Source organism: Neltuma alba, unplaced genomic scaffold (genome assembly GCF_004799145.2).
Source record: "Neltuma alba isolate B1F8T4 unplaced genomic scaffold, ASM479914v2 tig00012666_pilon, whole genome shotgun sequence".
Taxonomy (NCBI): domain Eukaryota; kingdom Viridiplantae; phylum Streptophyta; class Magnoliopsida; order Fabales; family Fabaceae; genus Neltuma; species Neltuma alba.
In genome coordinates, this window is record NW_021637099.1 from 22,313 (window position 1) to 46,593 (window position 24,281).

A 24,281-nucleotide genomic window follows, 5' to 3' on the forward strand; every position below is an offset into this window, starting at 1 on the left:
TTCATGAATTTGTGCCCGCCTTGTCATCTGTATTAAGATACTTTAATCGAAACTAAACAAACCTCATTCGTCAAGTTACCAAGAGTCTATTTACTTTGAGAGGGTAGAATATATGTTCTTCAAACACTTAATTAAAAACATCTATGTTCACTCAATCAATTAGACATCTGGCCTGGCCAGGTAACATTCTCCTTGCTTTCTCCTCAATTCCATATAACCTGTTTGTAAGTTGTAGGAAAGCGGACCTATAGAAATGATAGTTGACAATAGCAAAAGGTCCCAGTTTTGAAGGCTACAGGACTCACAGCCAGTTAACATAGCTCTACAGGATCGCATCAACGCATGATTAACTGAAGCTAACCAATCAGTAAAGCCACACTTCTAATTTAAAATTTCACACGTAAACGCCAAGAATGTCGTGGTTATAGTCCAGTAATATTTAAAAGCACACGCAACATCAAAAACCAACACAGTATTATTGACAGGAGATCAAATAACCACCATACCCATTAATTCATTGTTACCATCACTGTGAATCAGTTTCATGACCCCGAAGCATCTCCACAACTTGGCTCATTGTTGGTCTTGCGTCTCTATCTTCCTCAACACAGTCTAGAGCCAACCTAGCCAAAATCTCCATCTTCTCGATCTCATAATTCCCCCCTGTCGTAGGATCTATATATGATTTGTTCCACCCACGATGTTGTTCCGTTTCCTCTATTCTTTTTTTCCCTCAACCATGTCACCAGCCTCCCGTGAGGTGACTCTACTCCTTCCACCATGTGGGAGCCCCCAAGGCTTTTTCCAGTTATCATCTCCAACACAACAAGTCCATAGCTATAAACATCCGCCTTCGATTTAATTGGCAAATTAAACACCCATTCAGGTGCCATGTAACCTCTTGTTCCTCTTATCCTTGAGAAGCTTGAGTTGTTGGTATCATTTCTGTTCAGTAGTTTAGATAACCCAAAATCTGAGACTTTGTGTTGATAATCTGAATCCAGAAGTATGTTTGAGGCTTTATATCGCAATGCAAAATCCACTCCAAGCATTCTTCATGGAGAGATGCCAAACCTGTGGCTGTACCCAAAGCAATGTTGTAACGCTTCTTCCAATCGAGCGAGGAGCTATTGGATGCTAGATTTTCTGCCAACGAACCATTCTCCATGTACTAGTATACTAACAGCCTGTGCTTTCCTTCTGCACAGTACCCCCACATGTCGATTAGGTTCATGTGATTAAGTCTTCCAATTATGTTTACTTCAGCTAGAAATTCACTTTCTCATTGGGTAGCTTCATTGAGCCTCTTGATTGCCGCAACTCGTCGATCCGTCAACACACCCTTGTATAGGATTCCACTGGCACCCCTTCCAATCTCTTCACCGAACCCTTTTGTTGCTTCTTTCAACTCAGAATAACTATAGCTTCTGAACCCAGTGGTAGTGAGATGATAGTCGTGTTGATCTGTACCCAACTTTCCTCTCGTCCTCATTAATAGACACCAAACACAAAAGATGCCCACAACTCCAAAGGACCCAATGGCTAGTGCTAACCAGAAAAGCACCTTAACCAAAAGTCTGTCGGGTCTTAAGCCATACAATCTTTCAAGCACTATAGAGCTAACATGATTACACTTCTTCACAATAGATTCTTCAAACGTGAAAGATTTGGGTTTTGGTAGTCTCAGGTAAATTGATCCACGGAAACCAGGGGAAACATACCCGTTGAGCAGACGTGTCTTTCGGTAGCAAGTGTAGGAGCCAGCATCCGGGTTCCAAGTATATCGGAATCCTCTGCAGTTACAAAATTCCAAGCATGCATCCTTGCATTGTTTATAGGTATAATTTGGGAAGTATCCCTGGTCGTAGCCATAGAACTCGGTGTTGTTTATGTGTAAAAAGTGAGACTCTATTGAGATGCAAGACAAATTGAAGTCTGGCTCCCACCCAAAAGACCAGTCATTTCCATTCTTGACCTTGTAGCCTGGAAGACAAGAGCATTTTCTCCCAGAATAAGGATCATTGATGCACACACTGTTGGCTCCGCATATGCCATGAATCTTGCAAGGTTGTGATTGGGCTTGCCATGAAACACTCCATTTCTCTCCCCAACTTTTTCGACTGTAGACTCGAAGATTGCCATCTTAATCAACAGTCAATCTTCTCTGAAGCACATGGCCATAGTCTGATGTCTTGAAAGTAAGGTCGTCAGTTCAGCTAAAATTACCATATAAATTGAGAATTGCAATGCGACTTGCATTGTACGTGGACCTTTTAGCTTCCCAACTGACGAGCCATGGATCTGGCCAGTAGATACTTGAAACATCGGGCCCATCATAGAGAAGGCGAGGAACATTATCATTGTCAAAAAACAACTTATAAAAACCAGAAGAGCAGTTAGTTTGAGTTCTCGAGGAGCCAAGTTTTGTGTATCGAGTGAAGGTTGTTCGGGCACAAGTGTATCAGTTGGAAAATGAAAACTTTGCCACAGGATTGCACCGTTTGATTGAGTTGGAATAAGATTTCCATCATCATTGAGAACCAATTTTGGAACGGGGTGGCGGAGGTGGTGTTGGTGGCCCAAACATCAAAGTGACCAGCATCATTTAACACAAGATTACTAGTGTCACGGAGGGTAAGCGTTGAGCCATGCCCATTAACAGGTACATCGCGATTTGCATCCAAATGGCAGTCAACTCTTTGCCGTGAGGTTCTGTGAACCAGATGGCAAAGGTAAAGGCATTCTCGCGGACATTATAAAACCCAGCAGTAAATGCTTGGTTACGTGATTTAGAACGTTTTCTGGTTTCTGCACCGATAGGAATAAAGCAATGCCAGAGGATGAAGATGAACATTGGAGAGACACAGCCGAAATGAGAAGGATTAACAACACAGAAAAACTTACAAAAGCCATGAGAGCTCAGACTGGCTATGGTGGTGGGGTGGGGTGATACTGGCGCGGCTTGATCTTCAAGTTAAAGCATACTAATGGTGTTCGGTGTCTGCCGCCTCTGAAGTTTAAACACTGAAAGACGAGTAGAATACGCTAAAGTCAGTGAATGGTCAGTCTTCTTCTTCTTGTTTTGTGAATACACAATGGCCTGAGTCCTGTCATAATCCACCATTCCAACTCCCTCCGGTGCAATAAATTCGCATCACATGATATGATCTAAGTGAATGAACTTTTCGGATCGCCCGCAGACCAAATTAGAAACACAAGTGGCTGGATCTTTCTAATCTAACAGTTTGCCCCGCAATTTCGGAATAAATTCAGCAATCCATTTTGGATTTTTCGTCCACTTGCAAGTAACATTACATTATCCCTCAAACATTATACTGTTTTTATAAATTAGAAGTATAGTTTCTTATGCAACGACGTTATCTAAAACTCTGGTGAAAATAATATGTGCGTATAACCTTTGCCAAGAAAATATGACTTATATAACAGTCGGTTAAAAAAACTTATATAATTATTTTTAAAAATATATTCTTTGTATTATTATTGAATTAAGAATTGGTAATAAAATATACAACGAGAATAGAAAAATCAGAGTTGTTGTTCTACCTCGTCTACTCTCTCTTTCGTCCCCTTGCCCCTCCGATCCTGTTTTACGTCATTAAGGCATCTTCATTCAATGGGGACCTGACAGCCATAAACGCACACATCGTTGTTTCGTGGAAGAAGGTCCCGGTGACTGGGAGTAGGGGGCGTGGAAGATAATTCTGGCGACGTAGTAGTGGGTGGCGTACCGCTGGGACCCATATCATTACCCTTGATTTGTCTGGTTGAACGTTTCTTTTGGCTGAAGGCCTTTTTTCATTTTTTTCCTGAGACCCCAAATGCCTGAGTTTTTATGACTGAAAGGATATTATATAATGATTTATGGGGGAAAAGAGTTCTATTTTTAAAAAAACCAAAAAGCAAAAAAAAGAAGAAGAAGAAAACAAGTATGCGTGTAAATTCCAACATAGAATTAATTTCGCGAAATATATCGGTGTGTGTGTGTGTGTCCGTGTGACACAAAAAGTGTCGTATACGGCAGATATAGATAAGCAGAGAATAAGAAGTCAGAATGATAATTACACATGCACCCTCCAAGAAGTTGATACTTTGAACGTCCTTGATCGGCAGCAGTTATGGGTCCATTTAAAATTACTTAGAAATAGTTTTTTAATTTAATCATAATTTACAGGATACAAGTTAAGCATGTGAGAGAAATTTTATTTTAGTTCATATGAAACATGTTTATAAGTAATTTATATCGCGATGTCAAACATACCTATGTCTTTTGTTGATGATTTGAGAAGGATGTGAAGGTTTTTGACGCCACTACCATCAGCATAGAAATTGTCAGGTGGAAAAAGACGTACGGATTAAAACATCAAATTAAAATTCAGCTAAAAAGTATCAAATTAGAATACTTAGCACAACGAAATCATCGTAGCTTAATTAAAGAATACGCCTTTTTATGTAGGGGATCAGATTCATTACATGTGAGGATATATAATTTCAGAGGGGTAAAACAAATTGGTGATATTTACATACATACATACATACATACATATATATATATATGAGGAAGAAAAAGGAGTGATGAAGGGAAGTATGTGAATCGGAATGCAGTGGGATTTGGTGGGATTTCTGGACAGAGGAAGGAAGGACAACAATGAAAACATGATTAGCCAGCAAGCATCATCATTCTCAGAATAGTGAAGCTCTTGGAATATTCATTTTTTCCTGATAGAATAAATCCTGACTCGTGGTCTTTTGTGTCAGCAGCAACACACACCCACAGCATGTTCTTGATGCTTCCGGCAGTTAACGTCCCAAAAACCCACCCCAGAGTTCATAGGAACTTCTATATAGATGTGTGCACCTCTGTGTGTGTGTGTGTGTGTGTGTGTTAGATTGTCATCATTGTGTCGTCTTTCCGGAGGATCTCGGCAAACTGCGATGGAGCATGAATTATAGTAACGGCTGAACGAAATGATGTGCCAGAATCTATTCCCGACGCAGTTTTGTTAATTTAGTTTGTTAGATTTGGGAAAATCGTCTATTTTTTAATTTTAAATAACTTAGAAGTATTTTTCTAAAACATGAAGATGTGTTTAATCTACCTTACGGTATGAATCACTCGGATCAATATGTTACACACAATATTGCAGTGTCAGCTGTGGGAATAAATTTGTATTGCTTGTGCTGTCTATAACTTGCGTGCCAAACAATTCGTTTTTAAAAAAGAATTATGTGCAATTGATATATGGGACTCGCCTAGTTTTTTTCCAGCGCCATATAGTTATAGACACCGGTGTTAAAAGAAGCGATGTCAATTAAATTCAGACCGAATAATATCTATAAAATTAAGCATGAGAAATATATTTACGGGACTTAAAAATTAGCAAAAGGGCTGGTCATCGAGTTAAGAAGATTAGAGCGCTGTTTGGAATTGTAATGGGAATAAAAAAGAGTGAAAATATGTTTTGTAAGTGAAGAAGCGAGCCAACAAGAAGGAGATGGATTGATATGGAGGGGGGAAGGGAAAAAGTTTGTGGTGAGAAGTTAAGGGCGCCAGAGGACAAGGAGGGGGGGGGGGAGTGAGAGCGGCTGGAAGAGGACAAAGAAACTGACAAGAAAGAGAAAGGGCATATGGCCACGGGAACAGAGGGAGGGAGGAACACGTGACGAGAATCCACTGCAAGGCACAAAAACAAATGGCCTTGGGAAGTGGTGGGCACGGGCATGGCCAGGAATCTCCACAAGATTCTCTCATCTCTCCGACTTTTGTGGATGTCTCTAACTCAGCGCCTCTTGATGCGACCTTCACCGATCCCTCCTTTTCATACCCCCACCGCCCGCCTCCTCTTCTCCTCTATTCTCCGGGTTCTCCCTGTCCTCCTTATTAACCCCACATTTCATTTCATTTTCTTCCCAAATAATTAATCACTTGTTCGATTTTCTTCACTTATTATGTTGGTTATTACAACACACCCCCAAAAAAGGAAAAAGAAAACATAATCTCTTCTTTATGTCCAACTCAATTTACAGACTCATATCCCCCCCCCCCAAACACACACACACACGCTACTTTTGGCATGGGGTGTCCCCTAGAATATCAAGTCTGCTGCGCTCATTATCTTCTAAGCCAAACCTTTTTAAGGTTTAAGGGGAAAAAAAGATACTACCTCCGATCCTTAATATAAGACCTTGTTTAATTTTTATTTTGTTTCTAAATATAATACCCCAATTTACTTTGTCTCTGATATTGTGTATTTTTTTAAAAGTAGTCCTTCTAATAATGGTAATTCTAGCGAACACACTTAATTAGTAAGGATGTTTTATGAAAGACAACACATATTTATTACAAATAACTAACTTAACTTATTTCCTTAATCTCTTTAAATTAGTTAACTAATTCTTATAATTAAGACTGGAGGTAGTACATTATATTGAGCATCACTGGCCAATTTTAGGCCCCGTTTGCCATTACAATTAAAATCAGTTCTAAGCACGTTTCATGTAAATTGAGACAAAACTCATCTAATATATTTACTTCGTATTCCGTAAATCACAATTAAAAAGCTGCTTATAAATTGTTCCAAATGATACTTTAGTACTCTGCATGCACATGGGTCATGATGAGCTGTTTTTTTTTTTTTACAAGTTCAGATAGGTCGGGCTCCACAACGTACGGTTGTCTGTATCTTGAATGACTATATGCGTCCAGGAATCACTTTGTTGTGACTAAAACTTTAATGGTCTGGTATGAGGTAACTGGGAAAATTTTTTTTTGATAAACCTGATATAAAAAAGATTGAATAAGTATGATCAAAAGCTTTTAATTAGTTTTTTTTTAATTAAAATTTTATAACCATATTTCTTCAATTTTTCAAATTGAGCTCCTAAAAATTTGTTCTCTCCTTCCCTTCCCTCCACTTTCCTCATACTAGACATAGAGTAAGTGAGACGGAGGCCACGAATAATGAATTAAGTATATATTTATTTTAATTAGTAGCTGTGGGGACAATGGGACGGGGATTGCTGTACCACACACATCAATCTACGTGGACAGTGGGTGCCACTAATGAAATCATATTCTCAACAGTCAACAACTCTAATGTATATCAGGCAAAAAAAAAAAAAAACGCTAATGTATATGCATGTTTTTATTATTGGAAAGTGATGGACGAGAGAAAGCAGTGTTTTAATCATCAAAGGTTTAGTTTGCGACGTGGAATCCCATGCAGCATGTACGTACGCAGAGGAATGGCACGTTCTGACTTGTCAATGACGTGTCACGGCGTCAACCTTTCAAAACCAGTAATTGCCCCAAAAAACAATAATAAGCTGAATAACATCGTTACATACACATAATATAATATACATATGTAACATTATTTAAGTATATCTTGGTTTTCGTATACATGCATATATATCGCATCCATTCACCCATATGTTGGAGCCAATCACAATCCTTATCTTTTTCATTACAATACGTGATTGCTGAATAAATTAAGAAGGCGTCTGCTATTTTAAATATCTAGTCGAGGTTTGGTCAAAAACATGTATATGTAACAGGTGATCCATATGCGCGCACACACACACACACACACATATATAAGCACATCGCTGAATTAGCTGAGGACGAGGGCTTTCGTGTCCATTAGTCACCAAACTCAGCCAATCAGCGTCCTTATCACCAGGTGATTTTATATGTGAAGTCTTCTTCGCTCTTGAAAATGTGCTAATTCCTCGCCGCCATATGCCCCTTGGTCTGCATAAGGAAACTCTCCTCCAAGAATACCTTGACCCTTTAATCTAATTCTTATGACCCGCTTCCTGCTTCCCTTTCCTCTCCTCGCCGTGCAGCTATGAATTTAACTATACTCTTTAGATTCATGCATCTCAACACATTGGAGTCAGAGACTGTACAGTATATTGTCTTGATTTCATGCCACTATATTACCGACCAATGTCTATTTATTAGCAACGCTTGTCCTTGACTGGAATTTCCCACACACAGGCTAGTTTTTTACCAATTAAAAAAATTTGGAAAAAGAAATTAAATTGCGAAAGCGATGGGATTCTCGTGGATAAAATATTGCCAGAGTTAAAACTAGATTCTTCTTCAATAAAACATACGCGATCGACGCTCGAGACGAAATTAAAAAATATTTATATTCTGGGGAAAATTTTCGATGAATTCGGACACTTTCGCCTCATCTATTCAAGAAATAAAATAAAAAAGAATGCGCGGGGCATATCCTGGGTAGAATAATAAAGAAAGTAATATTTTTCACAAGCAAAAAATAAAATAAAGAAAGCAATCCATGCTGGGACACTGATGTTGCCGTGTGTGGTGATTAAATAAATAAGTGATCGCCGAGAAGATTGCCAGAACCCTAAGATTCCCGAGCAATTGGAGTTTTGTTTGGACCAGAGCAATGACGTCTGTTTTCAGAACAGTGTGTTGTCTTCGAGGTGAATCTTTTGGTAGATGCCTAATATGTCCATAAAACTGTGAACCCAACTGTGGTCTATAAAATTTCCAATGGGTCACCTACTTTCGCGTGTGAAACTGGAAAGCGAATATTAGATACACAGTATAATGATACAATTAACCTTTAATTGATAGATATAACTTAAATGTGGATTATCGGGGCCACACGCACACAGATAAAACGTGGTTTATTATGATAGAGTTTTGTTTCTCTATCGAACGGAGTAACTCAATTCTCTTTCACTAATTAAGTATATTAATTTAATTTCTCTAAATTATCTTGGCCTCTGAATTAATTCAAATATGTATACTGACTGTAGTGTGAACATATCAGAGAATACGCAACATGAAGTCGCAGTTTCTCGTACATTAACCCCGCAGGGTTTGCGGTGTGTAAAGATCAAATCTTTAGACGGCTGGGACATGGGAATCCGCCAGTACGTGCATCAAACCCAAGTTTATCATGCGTCTTTTGTCTGGCTCACAATTTCCTGAAAATCTATATGTGGTGTGAAATATCTTTTTAGTAGTAACATGGCCGTTCAAAATATTTTTACTATAGCTATTATAATTCATTCATTTAAATAAGTATTTGTTCCTCTGCTTAAAAAAAAAGAAGAAGTATTTCTTCCACCTGAACATTCTTTCTAGGAATATTTGGTAATATGAAGCTTTCATTCAAGTTAGAATACGATAGCAAAACTTAAGACATATAGTCATTACAATATATAATTTAATCTACAAATAAAAGCGGAAGTGCCGTAACAATAATACAGTATATCAGGACTGAACCTCGTTAATCACTTAATTGAATCACTGATAGACGTACAACAAATAGAAACTGAATCGCGGGTGGATTGTCTATATTATTAAATATTTACCATAATAATGCTTTTGTGAAGATAAGCAAAGGGTGTGGAATCATCATTAACAGGATGCATATATATATATATATATATATATATCAAGAGCCTATATCCTGATATATATGCATCTTATAAAGTAAATAGGTTGGACTTGCTAGCCTTATGCGATTCATAAATATATATATATATATATATAAGTTATGTATAAACAAAAATATAATTAGAAATAATTTTATTAATTTACCTTGAACTTAATTTTTTATAAGCTCAAACTTAAAATAACAAAAATAAAACTTCGTTTTATGTTATACTAAATAATTATTATTCCTCTCTCCTTTTTATAAATATAAAGGATTCAATATATTTAAATCACATATATTTTCCACCATATTAAATTACATATATGGTATTTATACATATGGTGTAATATAATTTAAATATTTTTTTTTAAAAAAATAAAAAACAGGACAATGTGCCTCTTAGAGCCTGAGTCGGCTTAACTAATAAATCTTAGCCTCAACTTGCCTGTTTTTAACAAAAGCATAATCATGCTCATTTCATAATCATATCTATTTATACATAAATAGGCTAGATGAGGTCAGTCTTAATTCATATGAGAGGGGAGCCAGCTAGGCTCGTTCGAATCCATCAGGTTAATTAAATTGCAATCCAAGGGACCTTTGAAGTCCGAAAATGCCTATAAATAACCCGCAGGGCGAATCTCGCATCATAACCACACCCAAACACGCTCCACACCTAGCTACGACGGCAGAGGTAGAAATGGGGGGCTGGGCTATAGCCGTGCACGGTGGCGCTGGTGTCGACCCTAATCTCCCAGCCCACCGTCAAGAACAAGCCAAGCAACTTCTCACTCGCTGTCTCCAACTCGGCGTCTCTGCTCTAAATTCCAATCTTCCCGCCATCGATGTCGTTGAACTTGTTGTATGTACATCTTCATTTCTCTGCAATCCCATCTTCATCCCAATCTCTCTCCATGAAATCAACACGTTAATTAGCGAATCCCGTTCCGATCATGTGTTCATATTGCATGGCTTGAGTAGTCACAAAGCCCGATTATTACAACCGCCGTCCCATGCATATAGATATATGTGCTCTTTTACAGTTTACATTGTTGAATAAGATATTAATTCCATGATATGAATATATAGCTAGCATCGTATTCGTAGCAGGCATTGGTTGATTTTATTTTTATTTATATTCATATGGTGAATGTGATAGGTGAGAGAACTGGAAACGGATCCACTGTTCAACTCGGGGCGCGGATCTGCGCTGACAGAAAAAGGGACAGTGGAAATGGAGGCCAGCATCATGGACGGTACAAAAAGAAGATGCGGTGCAGTGTCGGGCGTTACCACCGTCAAGAACCCGATATCGCTGGCCCGCCTGGTCATGGACAAATCCCCTCATTCCTACCTCGCCTTCTCCGGCGCTGAAGAATTTGCCAGGCAGCAGGTTCGTCCATCCCTGCTTCCTGTTTTTACCCATTCTTCACACCCTCTTCTTCAATCGTCTCTCCATCCACTTCTGAGGTTTCATCGCTAGAAAAAGTCTCCCGCTTTTGCCATGTCACCCACTTCATCATTTCGTTTCCCATATATGACTATATTTACATGGAACTCTCGGTTGTTGCCTCGTCGTATGCGCGGTGTTTCCGTACCTATTTAAGAGCACAAATAAATCAGAAATAAATAAATCTGATTTTTTTATTAATACGATGGTATCGTGTGAAATGTGCAGGGTGTGGAAACAGTCGACAACGAGTACTTCATCACTCCTGAAAACGTTGGCATGCTCAAGCTGGCAAAGGAAGCGAATGCTATTCTGGTACCGCTCTTTTTCTGCCCCTAAAATAATAGAATCATCGGAAATTTCAAACAAGACTCATGTATATATTGGGCGCAGTTTGATTACAGGATCCCATCGGCTGGCAACGAAACGTGTGGTGCGGGGGTAGAGAGTCCACTGCAAATGAACGGACTGCCCATCAGCATATACGCGCCGGAGACGGTGGGGTGCGTGGTGGTGGACGGACAGGGACGCTGTGCGGCGGGGACGTCGACGGGAGGGTTGATGAACAAAATGACAGGACGGATCGGGGACTCGCCGTTGATCGGTGCCGGGACATACGCGGGCGAGGTGTGCGGCGTGTCGTGCACGGGAGAGGGGGAGGCCATTATAAGAGGGACACTGGCGCGTGAGGTGGCGGCGGTGATGGAATACAGAGGACTGAAACTTCAGGAAGCAGTTGACTTCGTGATAAAGGAAAGGCTGGACGAAGGGATGGCGGGTCTGATTGCCGTGTCCAAGAGCGGCGAAGTTGCGTACGGCTTCAATTGTAATGGCATGTTCAGGGGCTGCGCCACCCAGGATGGCTTCATGGAAGTAGGAATCTGGGAATAGAGATTTATGTGCTGCATCTGTCACTATGATTCTAATATTATTCCTCTTTGCGTTAATTTGCTCTCTGCTGGTCTTATATCTTTCATTGTTCCAAGCAGGGTCCTTCGGTTAGCTTTTTGTTCTCTGTAACGCAACAATCTAATGTTAAATAACAGCTGTTTAATTCTTTTCCTCACAATATAAACTCCTTCTTGTTTCTTTAAATTTTGAACTTTGATTCCGGATTATGCATCAATTAGCTTCCCCCTTTACATCTGAAGCCGTCAGGCCTGCGGCATATAATTAAGGAGCAGTTTGCGTTAATTATTATGTGTACCTGAAGCGGACCAAGGGGAAAAAAGAGCCTCTGTGATAAGGCAAGGCAAAGGCAGGCAGGGGGGTGGACTGCTGAATAATAATGGCTTAATTTGAAGAATGAATAGGGTTATGCTATTGTCATCAGGGAACGCCTCTAGCCAAAAATGCAAATAAAATAGTGGTTGTGGTTGGTAGGATATGCAGTTGCTAAAACAGTAAAACATGTCGGCCTCAATAATGAATATTACTCCTCCGATCCTAAATATAAAATCCTTATACACACTTGAGGCGCAATCCCTTAGCATCCACGCACTTCACATTCGGCAGCTTCATCCCCACTTGAGCCTCTCTCACCCTCTGTATGTATCTGCCTTCCCCTGATGCCACTGCCACCTGCGTCAATATGTTTCCCATCCCCTTCATTTCTCTTTCTTTATTGTTTTACCGTCCAATCAATCACTGCCATTCACTTTATGTCTTACCTTTATTTCGATTTCACTTCTATTTGTTCATTAAGTTTTCTTGTTGTCTCTCAAATGATTCTATATCTACTAAATTATATAAATAACATTACGGGCGCAAAAACAGTTTTTGAATATAGTAATGTTTGTTGGGCCAAAAACATTTTCAAATGTTGATATTTGATGACGCTAGTTGGGTTTATTGGGTCTGTCGTGTTGTCCAGTTGGAGGGCATTTGGGAGGGTTTGAAATGAGACAGACTTTAGAAAGGAGCAAAAGAACGTTGGAGGAAAAGGCAGACCTTCACATGAAATCAAGGCTCAACCTACAAGCCTTGTTGGCATTTACAGGCCGCGTGCCTAAGACACATACTAACCAACAAAAATAATTATTATGGCACAACAGCGGCGTGACATTTCAAATCATTTTGGAGGGTGAAGCACCGTCGTCAGAAAAAGTCATTGCATCCCCTAAAGTCTAATCGGATATTAAAATATAACGAGTCACTGTGAAAAAAAGGAGGAGAACGGCTAACTAACCTGGATAATGAGGAGAGAAGGAAGTTGAAGATCAGAACGGAGATCCGTGAAGAAGCTCTGCAAGCGAGCCTTATAAGAGTCTGCGTCCTCTTTTCTCACCGTGTCGCTCTCACCTTGATACCACAGAAGTGCTCTAACAGTGCCACCCTCACTCACAGAGCGATTGGCTCGCTGTATGAGCTGGGTATACAAACGGGATCCTCGGCTCCACTGCGAAATTCGAGTCCCACCGGCTGCACAGGGGATCAGACCCACCGTACCACCCGCCGATCCAATGACGTGGTTGGCAAAAGCCATTGCGGGCCCTACGCCGCAAGTGTTGCCCACGTCAATGCCAGCGTGGAGAGGCTCGCGTGCTTCCTCCCATTGCAGCTGAGCGTTCAGTCTCCAGATGGATGGGTTGGGTCGGCACTCCGGCGGCACATTGCCGTCCCATTTGCCTCCCTGAACGCCGCCGCGGCCCGCCATGTTGCTCTGTCCTCCCAGTATAAATATGTCCTTGGTCTTAACCGCTGCCCAGAGTGAGGACGAATGGCTTAGTATTACCATTCCCGTTACTAACAACCATGACGCGCAGGAGTTGGGTGGCATCACTGAGATGATTCAATTTCCGTTACGTTGTTAGAAACTCAAACTCCAAGCCCTCTTTAATGCCTCCGTTGCTACGTCTTGTCTCTCTTCGAGAAAGCAGTTCTCAGTAGCAACGTGGCCATCATCAATTGCCATCAACGCAACACATAGCAAAGCACAGTCAAAGGGTAAAATTTTTATCATCATCATTACGGCACGCTCTCCGGCGCAGACTCTTGAAAATTATTAAAGTGGTCAGATTCGTTAGCATTATTATTTCACATATATAAAATGATGATTGACAAATATTTCAATTAAAAAATTTATAATTATTTATCAAATTCAAAATGCTGTCAAATTATGCATGGACAAGGAGTATTTTAATACACGCTTGTCTATATGCCTACATATCCCGTATTACTAACTCGTATTATTTTGTTTAAAGGAAATTCGGGGGGGAAAAAACTTCTCCAGAGAAAAGCTTTCCGGTATGCGCAGTGCGCTTTGCTTCCTCCAAGTTCCGATGGGGCCCATAAAACGGCCAGGGCACATGAGTGCGCCAACGCCTTTCAAATTTCATTGAAGCCTCCCATCCATCAAAAGGACATACATGTGGATCCAAAAGGTAAGTCCATTAATTAATATTAGATGGTAATAGAACGACACTAGGATTCGAAGAAGAAGAGAATTGATGTTATTGAGAAATAGAATGTTGCGAGACTCAACTTTCTTGTTGGGGACCAGCATATTTGGAGTAGAATACTGCGTATACATTAAGATTTGCAGATAGAGAGTTAATATCTGGTCATTCTCCATTGCAGTTGGGAAGTACATAAAAGTAATTAGTTCCACATCCCCGAGACCTTACATGATGGGATGCGAAAAAGGCCGTGCGATCCTAAATTCCCCGTCAAATGCCTTCCTCATAATGTAATTCCCCCTCGCCGTCCCCTGTCCATAATAATCACAAGTCCCACCGAGTTTCACCATCGTCAACTCCCTCAAACGCCACTGCCATTACCGTTCCCTCAATGTGGGACTTGGTGATAAAAAGGGGATGGATGCTAGCCCCTGGGGCTTATGAAGGTAGTAAAGGTGGAATGGTACATTATGATCCCCATATTGGCAAATACAGGCGACTCGTACATTAAGAGAGGGAAACTAGTTAATGTTCTGATGCTTTAGTCAGCTGGAATTCAGCTGAAAAATAGGATCTTGCAACTCAACTTGCTTCGTGGCGACCAGCATCTTTGGAGTAGAATACTGCATGTACATTATGATGTGCTAATGCAGGATTAATTTGCAGTCATTCTCCACTGCAAGTGACTGTAGTACATAGATAAGTCAGGTCCAGTAACTCAGGAATCCAGACATACAGATATGGACAAGGAATTGAACAAAAGCGAGTCCTGCTTTTCCTTTTTCGTTCAGATATATAATGCTCTCGCCGGGACCTTACATACGATACCTAAAACAAAAGGCCATGTGGTCCTAAATTAATTAATTATCTCTCTAATATGTGTGTGCGTGCGCGCGCGCGCATGTCTTCCTCATAATTTAATCCCAACGGCCCCCTCTGTCAGTAATGATCGCACTTCCCTTCAACCTCATGTTCCCCCCATGCGGCTGTCTTTCATTCAACTAGGGACCAATCATCCACCCCGATAACCCCTCATGCCCCACTTTCTCCCGTATATGATAAAATATACTGTTGCGGACACATTTTGTACATATATTTTATTTTAACTGCACATAATTCACTAAAAGTTGCATGGTGAGAAGTAAAAGTTCTTCTGCCTTCATTTTTGTTTTCCTCAAAAAGAGAGACGTTTTACAGCTATACTTTTCATAGACGAAGTCTTGTTGCGAAGGGAATAATAGTAAGAAAAATCACAAGGAGAAAGGGAGGGGGAAAGGACTATAAGAAAACTGGGAAGAAGAGGAAAATTAAGATGGCACGTGCAAAATTAGAAGAAGGCCTTTGAGGGGGAAGAGCCTGGTTAGGGTGAGGAGCTTGAGCAGGCAATGGAGTGGGTAGGAAGCGAAGGAGTTCGTCGGCCATCATGTGACCCAGATGGACCTGGGCTGGGCTAGACAGATGAAGCCCATCAGGCTCGAGTGGCAGGCCCTTCGCGTCAACGGTCCTCAGGTTCAGAAGGTCCATCCCTAATTGGGCTTCTCTCACCGTCTCCACGTATGGGCCAATACCCGACGCCAGAGCCACCTGTCAACCAAAAAGCACTGTTAGTGTTATATCATTATCAGCTAACTACCCCCTGACAAATACATGTTACTTAATTATTAATACAACACACACTAGTGCAGTTGGTGTTCCACATTAGTCTCTTTTGTTGAGTATATCACGCTTTCTTTATTAGGAACGTTCAGCCCATCCACCCTACACGTTTTCTTTTGTACCATTTTAAAATGTTTGTTATTTCATTCTGTTTATGATTTATGAATCGTGTGGTTTGTTTAATATTTACATGTCGATGATGGTTTTTATAACGGAATAATACATCTGAAGAAGTCAGCACGATTGGTTGACTAAGAAGAATCAGGAGTAATGCCGTCTAGGAAGGCGCAATCAACAAGACTATTTCTATAAAAACTATGAATTCAAAAGACAGGCGGTGATAGGCTAACTTATTTGCAATCCACTATGATGAAATCTGGTCGGGTTATATTACCATATTTAATTTGGCTATATTACGGTCTAGATCATATTGATTTCCCTATATTTCATTCTGGATTCATGAAATTCTCAATTGTTATACCGCTCCTGCTTGACGTAAATGAGGTAATTCAATTAGTTATATCATAAAAATTAAAACAAGATATTGCCGTTGAATCTGTTAGCGTGGATTAGGGTGAGGGAAGACCCCATCCCTGTAAATGGGTGTTTGTACTTAGCCGGGACCGCTTCGTTGTCAGTATCGTATTATTATACCTAGTGTGTACCAGACGCAAAACAAATGGCCACGGTGGAAATTATACTGAAGTATCCAGCAAGAAAGGAACACCTGTCTCAATCAAAGCTATGTCTTCCTATTTTTCTTTCGTTTTTTAGTTTGTTAGTGGGAGGGGGTTGGCGTGAAAATCTCTTCTCAGCACCCTAAAGCTGTGAGCGTCTTAATTTCCTTTTCGGTTTCATATATACCAATTTGCAGTATGATCATAATTAATAAGCAGGGCGGACCTATGAATGCCATGCCTATGTGTCGAAGGCACGCCAAAGAAATTGTTTCTAAGCATACTAAAAGAAAGAATAAATAAATGAAATTACTGGGGAGACCATAAGAAATAAAAATAAAATAAAAAGAAGACCTGGACGATAGGAAGCAACGGAGACTGGAGGTCAGCACGAACGTCGGAGAAAAACTTGCGGAGTCTGGAGCCGTATGCCTGAGCATCTGTGAGATTGATAGTGTCAGATTCGCCTTGATACCACAGCAACGCACTGATACTTCCACCACTTCCCACCGATGCCTTAGCTCTCCTCATCATATGATTGTACAGCTCTCTTCCTCGTTCCCATTCGCTTATGTTTGTGCCTCCTACGGCGCAAGGCACCAGCCCCACCACCGCCAGTTCAGGCTTCTTCTTCAAGATCCGATTCGCGAATGCCATTCCTGGTCCGATCCCGTCCGTCTTCGTCACGTCTATGTCCCGATGCAGCGGCTCCTCCGCCTCCACCCAATCCAATCCAGCGCTCAGCCGCAGGATGGAAGGGTTCTCACGGCACTGCGCCGGCACCACCCCGTCCCACGGCAGGCTCACGTTCGCCACGCCTCCCCTCCCGGCCATGTTGCTCTGTCCCGCCAGTATAAATATGGTTTTCTGCGCTTCCACTTGAGGCCTCACTGACCCTCCCTCTGTTACAATTATTACTCCCAGCAACCATAACAAGAGGGAGGGCATCCTCGTGGGTAGAGATGGTCGCCTGCTGTATTCTGATCTGTTGCCGTTTCCCAAATCTAAGACGCTACTCAACTTTATGGAAACTATATTCGGGCACCACCCCGTACCTCTCGATATCGCAACGTGATCCAATTTTTATTTTTGACTTTTTTTTAGCCTATTTTGCGGGGCATTTTGTTACCAGCATCAAATAGATTCAGGATTTCCCACACAATTTGGCTGGCGTCTTCTTTATTTTATTCCTATCCTTAAATATATGTTTGATTCCCTTTAAAATACATGATGAAGATTAGTTATATTAGATTTCAACAGATCAGAGTAACAACATTTAAAACATTCTACATTTATAAACAATAAAAATGATTATTTTATTAATTTTATCAGAATTGGTTTTTTTTTAATTTTGGATTTTGGATCACCGTAAAATATTAATATTTGTTCATTAAATTTTTGTTATCCAATTTCTTTGAATTGCATAAAATTTATTAATAATAAAATAGGAAGTGGGCCGATGTTGATTAAACCCACATTCAGGTGGCCCTGGGACCGTATGGGGCAATGGCCATGCGCATGTGTAAGAGGCGCATATCCACAGGCCTGCTTGGAATAATTTAGAAGCATTTTTTTTTAAATTGTGATTTATGAAAATAAATATGTGAGAAAAAAAAATTATCTTACTTATAATTTTATAAGTCGTTAATCCAAACAGGTCCGAGAGCCGAATGAGCGATTACGTCACCATGTACCTGCTCCTCCCACAGCTATCCTTGAAAACTCACTCAAGTTGACGGGTCATCTCGAACAAAGTCAATATCCATCTAAATTAACTAATTGATTCATGAACTTGTGCCCGCTTTGTCATCTGTATTAAGATACTTTAATCGAAACTAAACAAACCTCCCTCGTCAAGTTACCAAGATTCTATTTACCTTGAGAGGGTAGAATATATGTTCTTCAAACACTTAATTAAAAACATCTATGTTCACTCAATCAATTAAACTCATCTGGTCTCCTTGCTTTCTCCTCAATTCAGTATAACCCGTTTGTAAGTTGTAGAAAAGCGAACCTATAGAAACGATAGTTGACAATAGCAAAAGGTCCGAGTTTTGAAGGCTGCAGGACTCACAGCCGGTCACCAAGTGAACGGTGCACGCAAAATTTGATAGTTTAACATAGCTCTACAGGATTGCATCAACACGTGATTAACCGAAGCTAACCTATCAGTAAGGGTTTGTTTGGCTCAAGGAGAGAAAGGGGAGGGGAGGGATTTTAATGGAAGGGAGGAGAGGAGAAGAGAGTGGAAGGATTTTAATATTACCTTATTTGGATTTATAAAAAGGAGGGGAGGAAAGAGTTTTAATATTATCTTGTTTGGTTCATAAGGAAAGGAGAGGGAAAAATATTTTAACATGGACAATTTTACCTTTATTTTATTTATTATATAGGCATAATAGTCATAACATAACAAAATATAGGCATGATGGTCGTAACATGAGAAAATATTGTTTTTTCCCTCCAAATCTTTCCAATTTTGGAGGGGGGAATTTTTCTTACCCTTCTAAAATTTATATATTGCCAAACAAGAAGAAATGATTAAAATCCTTTCCCCTCCCTTCTCTCCCTTCCAAATCCCCCGTACCAAACACACCCTAAAGCCACACATTTAATTTAAAATTTCACACGTAAACGCCAAGAATGTCGTGGTTATATATAGTCCAGTAATATTTAAAAGCACACGCAACATCAAAAGCCAACACAGTATTATTGACAGGGGATTAAATAACCACCATACCCATTAATTCATCGTTGCCATCACTGTGAATCAGTTTCATGACCCCGAAGCATCTCCACAACTTGACTCATTGTTGGTCTTGCGTCTCTATCTTCCTCGATACAGTCCAGAGCCAGCCTAGCCAAAATCTCCATCTTCTCGATCTCACAATTCCCCTCTATCGTAGGATCTATGATTTGTTCCACCCACGATGTCGTTCCGTTTCCTCTATTCTTTTTCTCCCTCACCCATGTCACCAGCCTCCCGTGATGTGACTCTACTCCTTCCACCATGTGGGAGCACCCAAGGCTTTTTCCAGTTATCATCTCCAACAAAACAATTCCATAGCTATAAACATCCACCTTCGATGTGATTGGCAAATTAAACACCCACTCAGGTGCCATGTAACCTCTTGTTCCTCTTATCCTTGAGAAACTTGAGTTGTTGGTATCATTTCTGTTCAGTAGTTTAGATAACCCAAAATCTGAGACTTTGGGTTGATAATCTGAATCCAGAAGTACGTTTTGAGGCTTTATATCGCAATGCAAAATCCACTCCAAGCATTCTTCATGGAGATATGCTAGACCTCTGGCTGTACCCAAAGCAATGTTGTAACGCTTCTTCCAATCGAGCGAGGAGCTATTGGACGCTAGATTTTCTGCCAACGAACCATTCTCCATGTACTCGTATACTAACAGCCTGTGCTTTCCTTCTGCACAGTACCCCCACATGTCGATTAGGTTCATGTGATTAAGTCTTCCAATTATGTTTACTTCAGCTAGAAATTCACTTTCTCCTTGGCTAGCTTCGTTGAGCCTCTTGATTGCCGCAACTCGTCGATCCGTCAACACACCCTTGTACACGATTCCACTGGCACCCCTTCCAATCTCTTCACTGAACCCTTTTGTTGCTTCTTTCAACTCAGAATAACTATAGCTTCTAAACCCAGTGGCAGTGAGATGATAGTCGTGTTGATCTGTACCCGACTTTCCTCGCGTCCTCATTAATAGACACCCAACCAGAAAGATGCCCACAACTTCAAAGGACCCAATGGCCAGTGCTAACCAGAAAAGCACCTTAACCAAAAGTCTGTCGGGTCTTAAGCCATACAATCTTTCAAGCACTATAGAGCTAACATGATCACACTGCTTCACTATAGATTCTTCAAATGTGAAGGATTTAGATTTTGGTAGTCTCAGGTAAATTGATCCACGAAAACCAGGGGAAACATACCCATTGAGCAGACGTGTCTTTCGGTAGCAAGTGTAAGAGCCAGTGTCTGGGTTCCAAGTATATTGGAATCCTTTGCAGTTACAAAATTCCAAGCATGCATCCTTGCATTGTTTATAGGTATAATTTGGGAAGTATCCCTGGTCGTAGCCATAGAACTCGGCGTTGTTTATGTGTAAAAAGTGAGACTCTGTTGAAGTGCAAGACAAATTGAAGTCTGGCTCGCACCCAAAAGACCAATCACTTCCATTCTTGACCTTGTAACCTGGAAGACAAGAGCATTTTCTCCCAGAATAAGGATCATTGATGCACACACTGTTGGCTCCGCATATGCCATGAATCTTGCAAGGTTGTGATTGGGCTTGCCATGAAACACTCCATTTCTCTCCCCAGCTTTTTCGACTGTAGACTCGAAGATTGCCATCATAATCAACAGTCAATCTTCTCTGAAGCACATGGCCATAGTCTGATGTCTTGAAAGTAAGGTCGTCAGTTGAGCTAAAATTACCATATAAATTGAGAATTGCAATGCGACTTGCATTGTACGTGGACCTGTTAGCTTCCCAACTACGAGCCATGGATCTGGCCAGTAGATACTTGAAACATCGGGCCCATCATAGAGAAGGCGAAGAACATTATCATTGTCAAAAAACAACTTATAAAAACCAGAAGAGCAGTTAGTTTGAGTTCTCGAGGAGACAAGTTTTGTGTATCGAGTGAGAGGTTGTTCGGGGACAAGTGTATCAGTTGGAAAATCAAAGCTTTGCCACAGGAATGTACCGTTCGATTGAGTTAGAACAAGATTTCCATCATCATTGAGAACCAATCTTGGAACGGTGGCGGAGGTAGTGTTGGTGGCCCAAACATCAAAGTGACCAGCGTCATTTAACACAAGATTACCAGTGTCATAGAGGGTAAGCGTTGAGCCATGCCCATTAACAGGTACGTCACGATTTGCCATCCAAATGGCAGTCAAGTCTTTGCCGTGAGGTTCCGTGAACCAGATGGCAAAGGTAAAGGCATTCTCGCCGACGTTATAAAACCCAGCAGTAAACGCTTGGTTACGTGATTTCAGAACGTTTTTTGGTTTTTCCACCGATAGGAAGAAAGCAATGCCGGAGGATGAAGATGAACATTGGAAAGACACAGCGAAAATGAGAAGGATTAACAACACAGAAAAACTTACAAAAGCCATGAGGGCTCAGATTGGCTGTGGTGGTGGGGTGGGGTGATACTGGGCGCGGCTTGATCTTCAAGTTAAAGCATACTAATGGCGTTCAGCGTCTGCAGCCTCTGAAGTCTACACACTGAAAGACGAGTGGAATACGCTAAAGTCAATGAATGGTCAGTCTTCTTCTTCTTGTTTTGTGAATACACAATGGCCTGAGTCCTGTCATAATCCACCATTCCAACTCCCTCCGGTGCAATAAATTCGCATCACATGATATGATCTAAGTGAATGAACTTTTCGGATCGCCCGCAGCAGACCAAATTAGAAACACAAGTGGCCGGATCTTTCTAATCTAACAGTTTGCCCCGCAATTTCGGAATAAATTAAGCAATCCATTTTGGATTTGTCGTCCTCTTGCAGGTAACATTACATTGTCCCTCAAACATTATACTGTTTTTATAAATTAGAAGTATAGTTTCTTTTACAGTGTTATCTAAAACTCTGGTGAAAATAATATGTGCGTATGACCTTTGCCAAGAAAATATAAAATATGACTTATATAACAGTTGGTTTAAAAAAACATATAATTATTTTTAAAAATATATTCTCTGTATTATTATTGAATTAAGAATTGGTAATAAAATATACAACGAGAATAGAAAAATCAGAGTTGTTCTACATCGTCTACTGTCTCTTTCGTCCCCTTGCCCCTCCGATCCTGTTTTACGTGATTAAGGCATCTTCATTCAATGGGGACCCGACTGCCATAGATATCCACATCGTTGTTTCGTGGAAGAAGGTCCCGTTGACTGGGAGGAGCGGGCGTGGATATTTCTGGCGACGTAGCAGTGGGTGGCGTGCCGCTGGGACCCATATCATTACCCTTGGTCTGTCTGGCTGAGAGTTTTTTTTGGCTGAAGGCCTTTTTTCGTTTTTTTCCCCCTAAGACCCCAAATGCGTGAGTTTTTACGACTGAAAGGATATTATATAATGATTTTTCAAAAATCTGGTGTCGAAGGAAATTTGAATATGCCCGTAAATATTTCTTCACTGCTGAGTAGTTTGTCTATTTTCATATTTTCACTTCTTGAACTGATTAAATAAAAGAAAAATATGACTTTCAGTCTTATAACACTTTTTTTTGTTCTATTTATAACATACTTGTAGCATATTTTATACAAATTAAGAAAAATTTCAAACTGTATTAATTTTTTTAAAAATATAATGACATTCTGTGCTCATAAGATAGCACAAGTAATCCACGAGAATTATGGGCCTCTCAAAACCAGAAAGTAAACACGAGCTTTCTGCTATTTTGTGTCTTCACTCCGAGCTGCCGACCCCGGAAAGGGCCTTTATAGCCATTATGGGTCGCTCATATTTGCACATTTCATAAGCACCACGGGATATGGGGAAAAAAATCTCTCGACAGAAAAATTGAGCAGACTGTGATTGGTCTCTCACACGATCGCGCCACGTGTATCCTCACACTTTCCTCGCACTGACTCCGAATCCTAATTCGGCTGTCTTGTCAGTGGGGAAGCCAGTCTCAAATTCAACCCTGTTCAACAGGGAATTAGTTGTCATCAATTCATAACGGAGGGTGTGTGAGGCATTCCTCTGTCACTGAATTTTATGATATTAAATCCTCTGTGTTCTCTGTCTTAATCCCTCCCTTTATGGTATATTTTTTCTTGGTGTGCTCGTTAAATTAAATATTAAAAAAAAACAGATTATCCCTTGCATATCGAAGGAACATTTACTTGTGGTGCTGCTGCATCCATTTTTGGTCCATGGGAAACATGATTTTATGTTTAGCCGAGCGGTTGCTTCCTAAACTTGTAAGAAAGTTCGTGGCTGAAGTATACAGTATTATGCATGAAATTCGGATTGAAAATGCAAGTAATCTCTTTAAATTAGATGTCATCGTGTTTCACATATTCAATTAATACTCATCCGGTTTTTAATATAAAACTCATTTAACTAATTTAATTAGATTAAGAAAGTTAACTAAATTAGTTAATTATAAAAAATATGATATATTTTTTCTAAAACACCATAATAATCTTTCTTAATATCCTCTCTCCTTTTTTTACTTGATTATGGTTAAAAAAATATCCATGATGGTAACTTAGAAAAAATTAATAAATATGAAAAATAAATCTTATATTTAAAATTAAAATTAATTTAATAATTAAGTTATATATTAGAGACCAGAAGAGCGTTACAAATCGCATGTGAAGACAAATATGAAGCCAGTGGTCCTGTGGCTTTAATTTTTTTGTTCTTTTTTGACCGAATTGTGGCTTCAATTAAAACCTGTCTCGGAAGTCAGAGGTTGTGATTCTGAATTTGTTTGTATTTTAAAGTCAGCAATACGTATTGCTTACGAACCAATCCATCAGTTTACGAAATAAGCCTATGTTAATAGAGCTGGGTTTGCATTTTGGGCCCCGGTTGCTAGAAAACACTTGGGTAACAGCCAGTTCAATGACTAATATGTATATTTGTCGCCCAGACAATTTATATAAGCTCCT

The 24,281-nt window shown here is 40.2% G+C and overlaps 3 protein-coding genes and 2 pseudogenes across 3 annotated transcripts; 1 reads left to right on the forward strand and 4 right to left on the reverse strand.

The window, feature by feature from the left end:
- Positions 1-484: 484 nt before the first annotated feature.
- On the reverse strand, positions 485-2,913 carry LOC114729725 (putative receptor protein kinase ZmPK1; annotated as a pseudogene).
- Positions 2,914-10,107: 7,194 nt separating this feature from the next.
- LOC114729723 (probable isoaspartyl peptidase/L-asparaginase 2) lies at positions 10,108-11,964 on the forward strand. Its single transcript, XM_028916756.1, has 4 exons — positions 10,108-10,305; positions 10,603-10,836; positions 11,122-11,208; positions 11,287-11,964. The coding sequence occupies exons 1-4, from the start codon at positions 10,144-10,146 to the stop codon at positions 11,782-11,784; spliced, it is 981 nt and encodes a 326-aa protein (XP_028772589.1). The 5' UTR covers positions 10,108-10,143; the 3' UTR covers positions 11,785-11,964.
- Positions 11,965-12,354: 390 nt separating this feature from the next.
- On the reverse strand, positions 12,355-13,630 carry LOC114729726 (probable carbohydrate esterase At4g34215). Its single transcript, XM_028916758.1, has 2 exons — positions 13,082-13,630; positions 12,355-12,474 (listed from the first exon to the last, which is right to left on the reverse strand). The coding sequence occupies exons 1-2, from the start codon at positions 13,628-13,630 to the stop codon at positions 12,355-12,357; spliced, it is 669 nt and encodes a 222-aa protein (XP_028772591.1).
- Positions 13,631-15,527: 1,897 nt separating this feature from the next.
- LOC114729721 (probable carbohydrate esterase At4g34215) lies at positions 15,528-17,702 on the reverse strand. Its single transcript, XM_028916753.1, has 2 exons — positions 16,979-17,702; positions 15,528-15,875 (listed from the first exon to the last, which is right to left on the reverse strand). The coding sequence occupies exons 1-2, from the start codon at positions 17,570-17,572 to the stop codon at positions 15,570-15,572; spliced, it is 900 nt and encodes a 299-aa protein (XP_028772586.1). The 5' UTR covers positions 17,573-17,702; the 3' UTR covers positions 15,528-15,569.
- A 1,520-nt stretch (positions 17,703-19,222) lies between these two features.
- Positions 19,223-22,169, reverse strand: LOC114729731 (putative receptor protein kinase ZmPK1; annotated as a pseudogene).
- Between the last annotated feature and the right edge of the window lie 2,112 nt (positions 22,170-24,281).

Bases quoted from the DNA above. Each gene is read 5' to 3' on its own strand.
- LOC114729723 (XM_028916756.1), top strand. From the start codon at position 10,144: ATGGGGGGCTGGGCTATAGCCGTGCACGGTGGCGCTGGTGTCGACCCT. The intron at 10,306-10,602 runs GTATGTACATCT...TGAATGTGATAG, and splicing joins TCGATGTCGTTGAACTTGTT to GTGAGAGAACTGGAAACGGA. The intron at 11,209-11,286 runs GTACCGCTCTTT...TATTGGGCGCAG, and splicing joins AGGAAGCGAATGCTATTCTG to TTTGATTACAGGATCCCATC.
- LOC114729726 (XM_028916758.1), bottom strand. From the start codon at position 13,630: ATGGTAATACTAAGCCATTCGTCCTCACTCTGGGCAGCGGTTAAGACC. The intron at 12,475-13,081 runs GTTAGTTAGCCG...ATATTGACGCAG, and splicing joins CTTCTCTCCTCATTATCCAG to GTGGCAGTGGCATCAGGGGA.
- LOC114729721 (XM_028916753.1), bottom strand. From the start codon at position 17,572: ATGCCCTCCCTCTTGTTATGGTTGCTGGGAGTAATAATTGTAACAGAG. The intron at 15,876-16,978 runs GTCTTCTTTTTA...TTTGGTTGACAG, and splicing joins CGTTGCTTCCTATCGTCCAG to GTGGCTCTGGCGTCGGGTAT.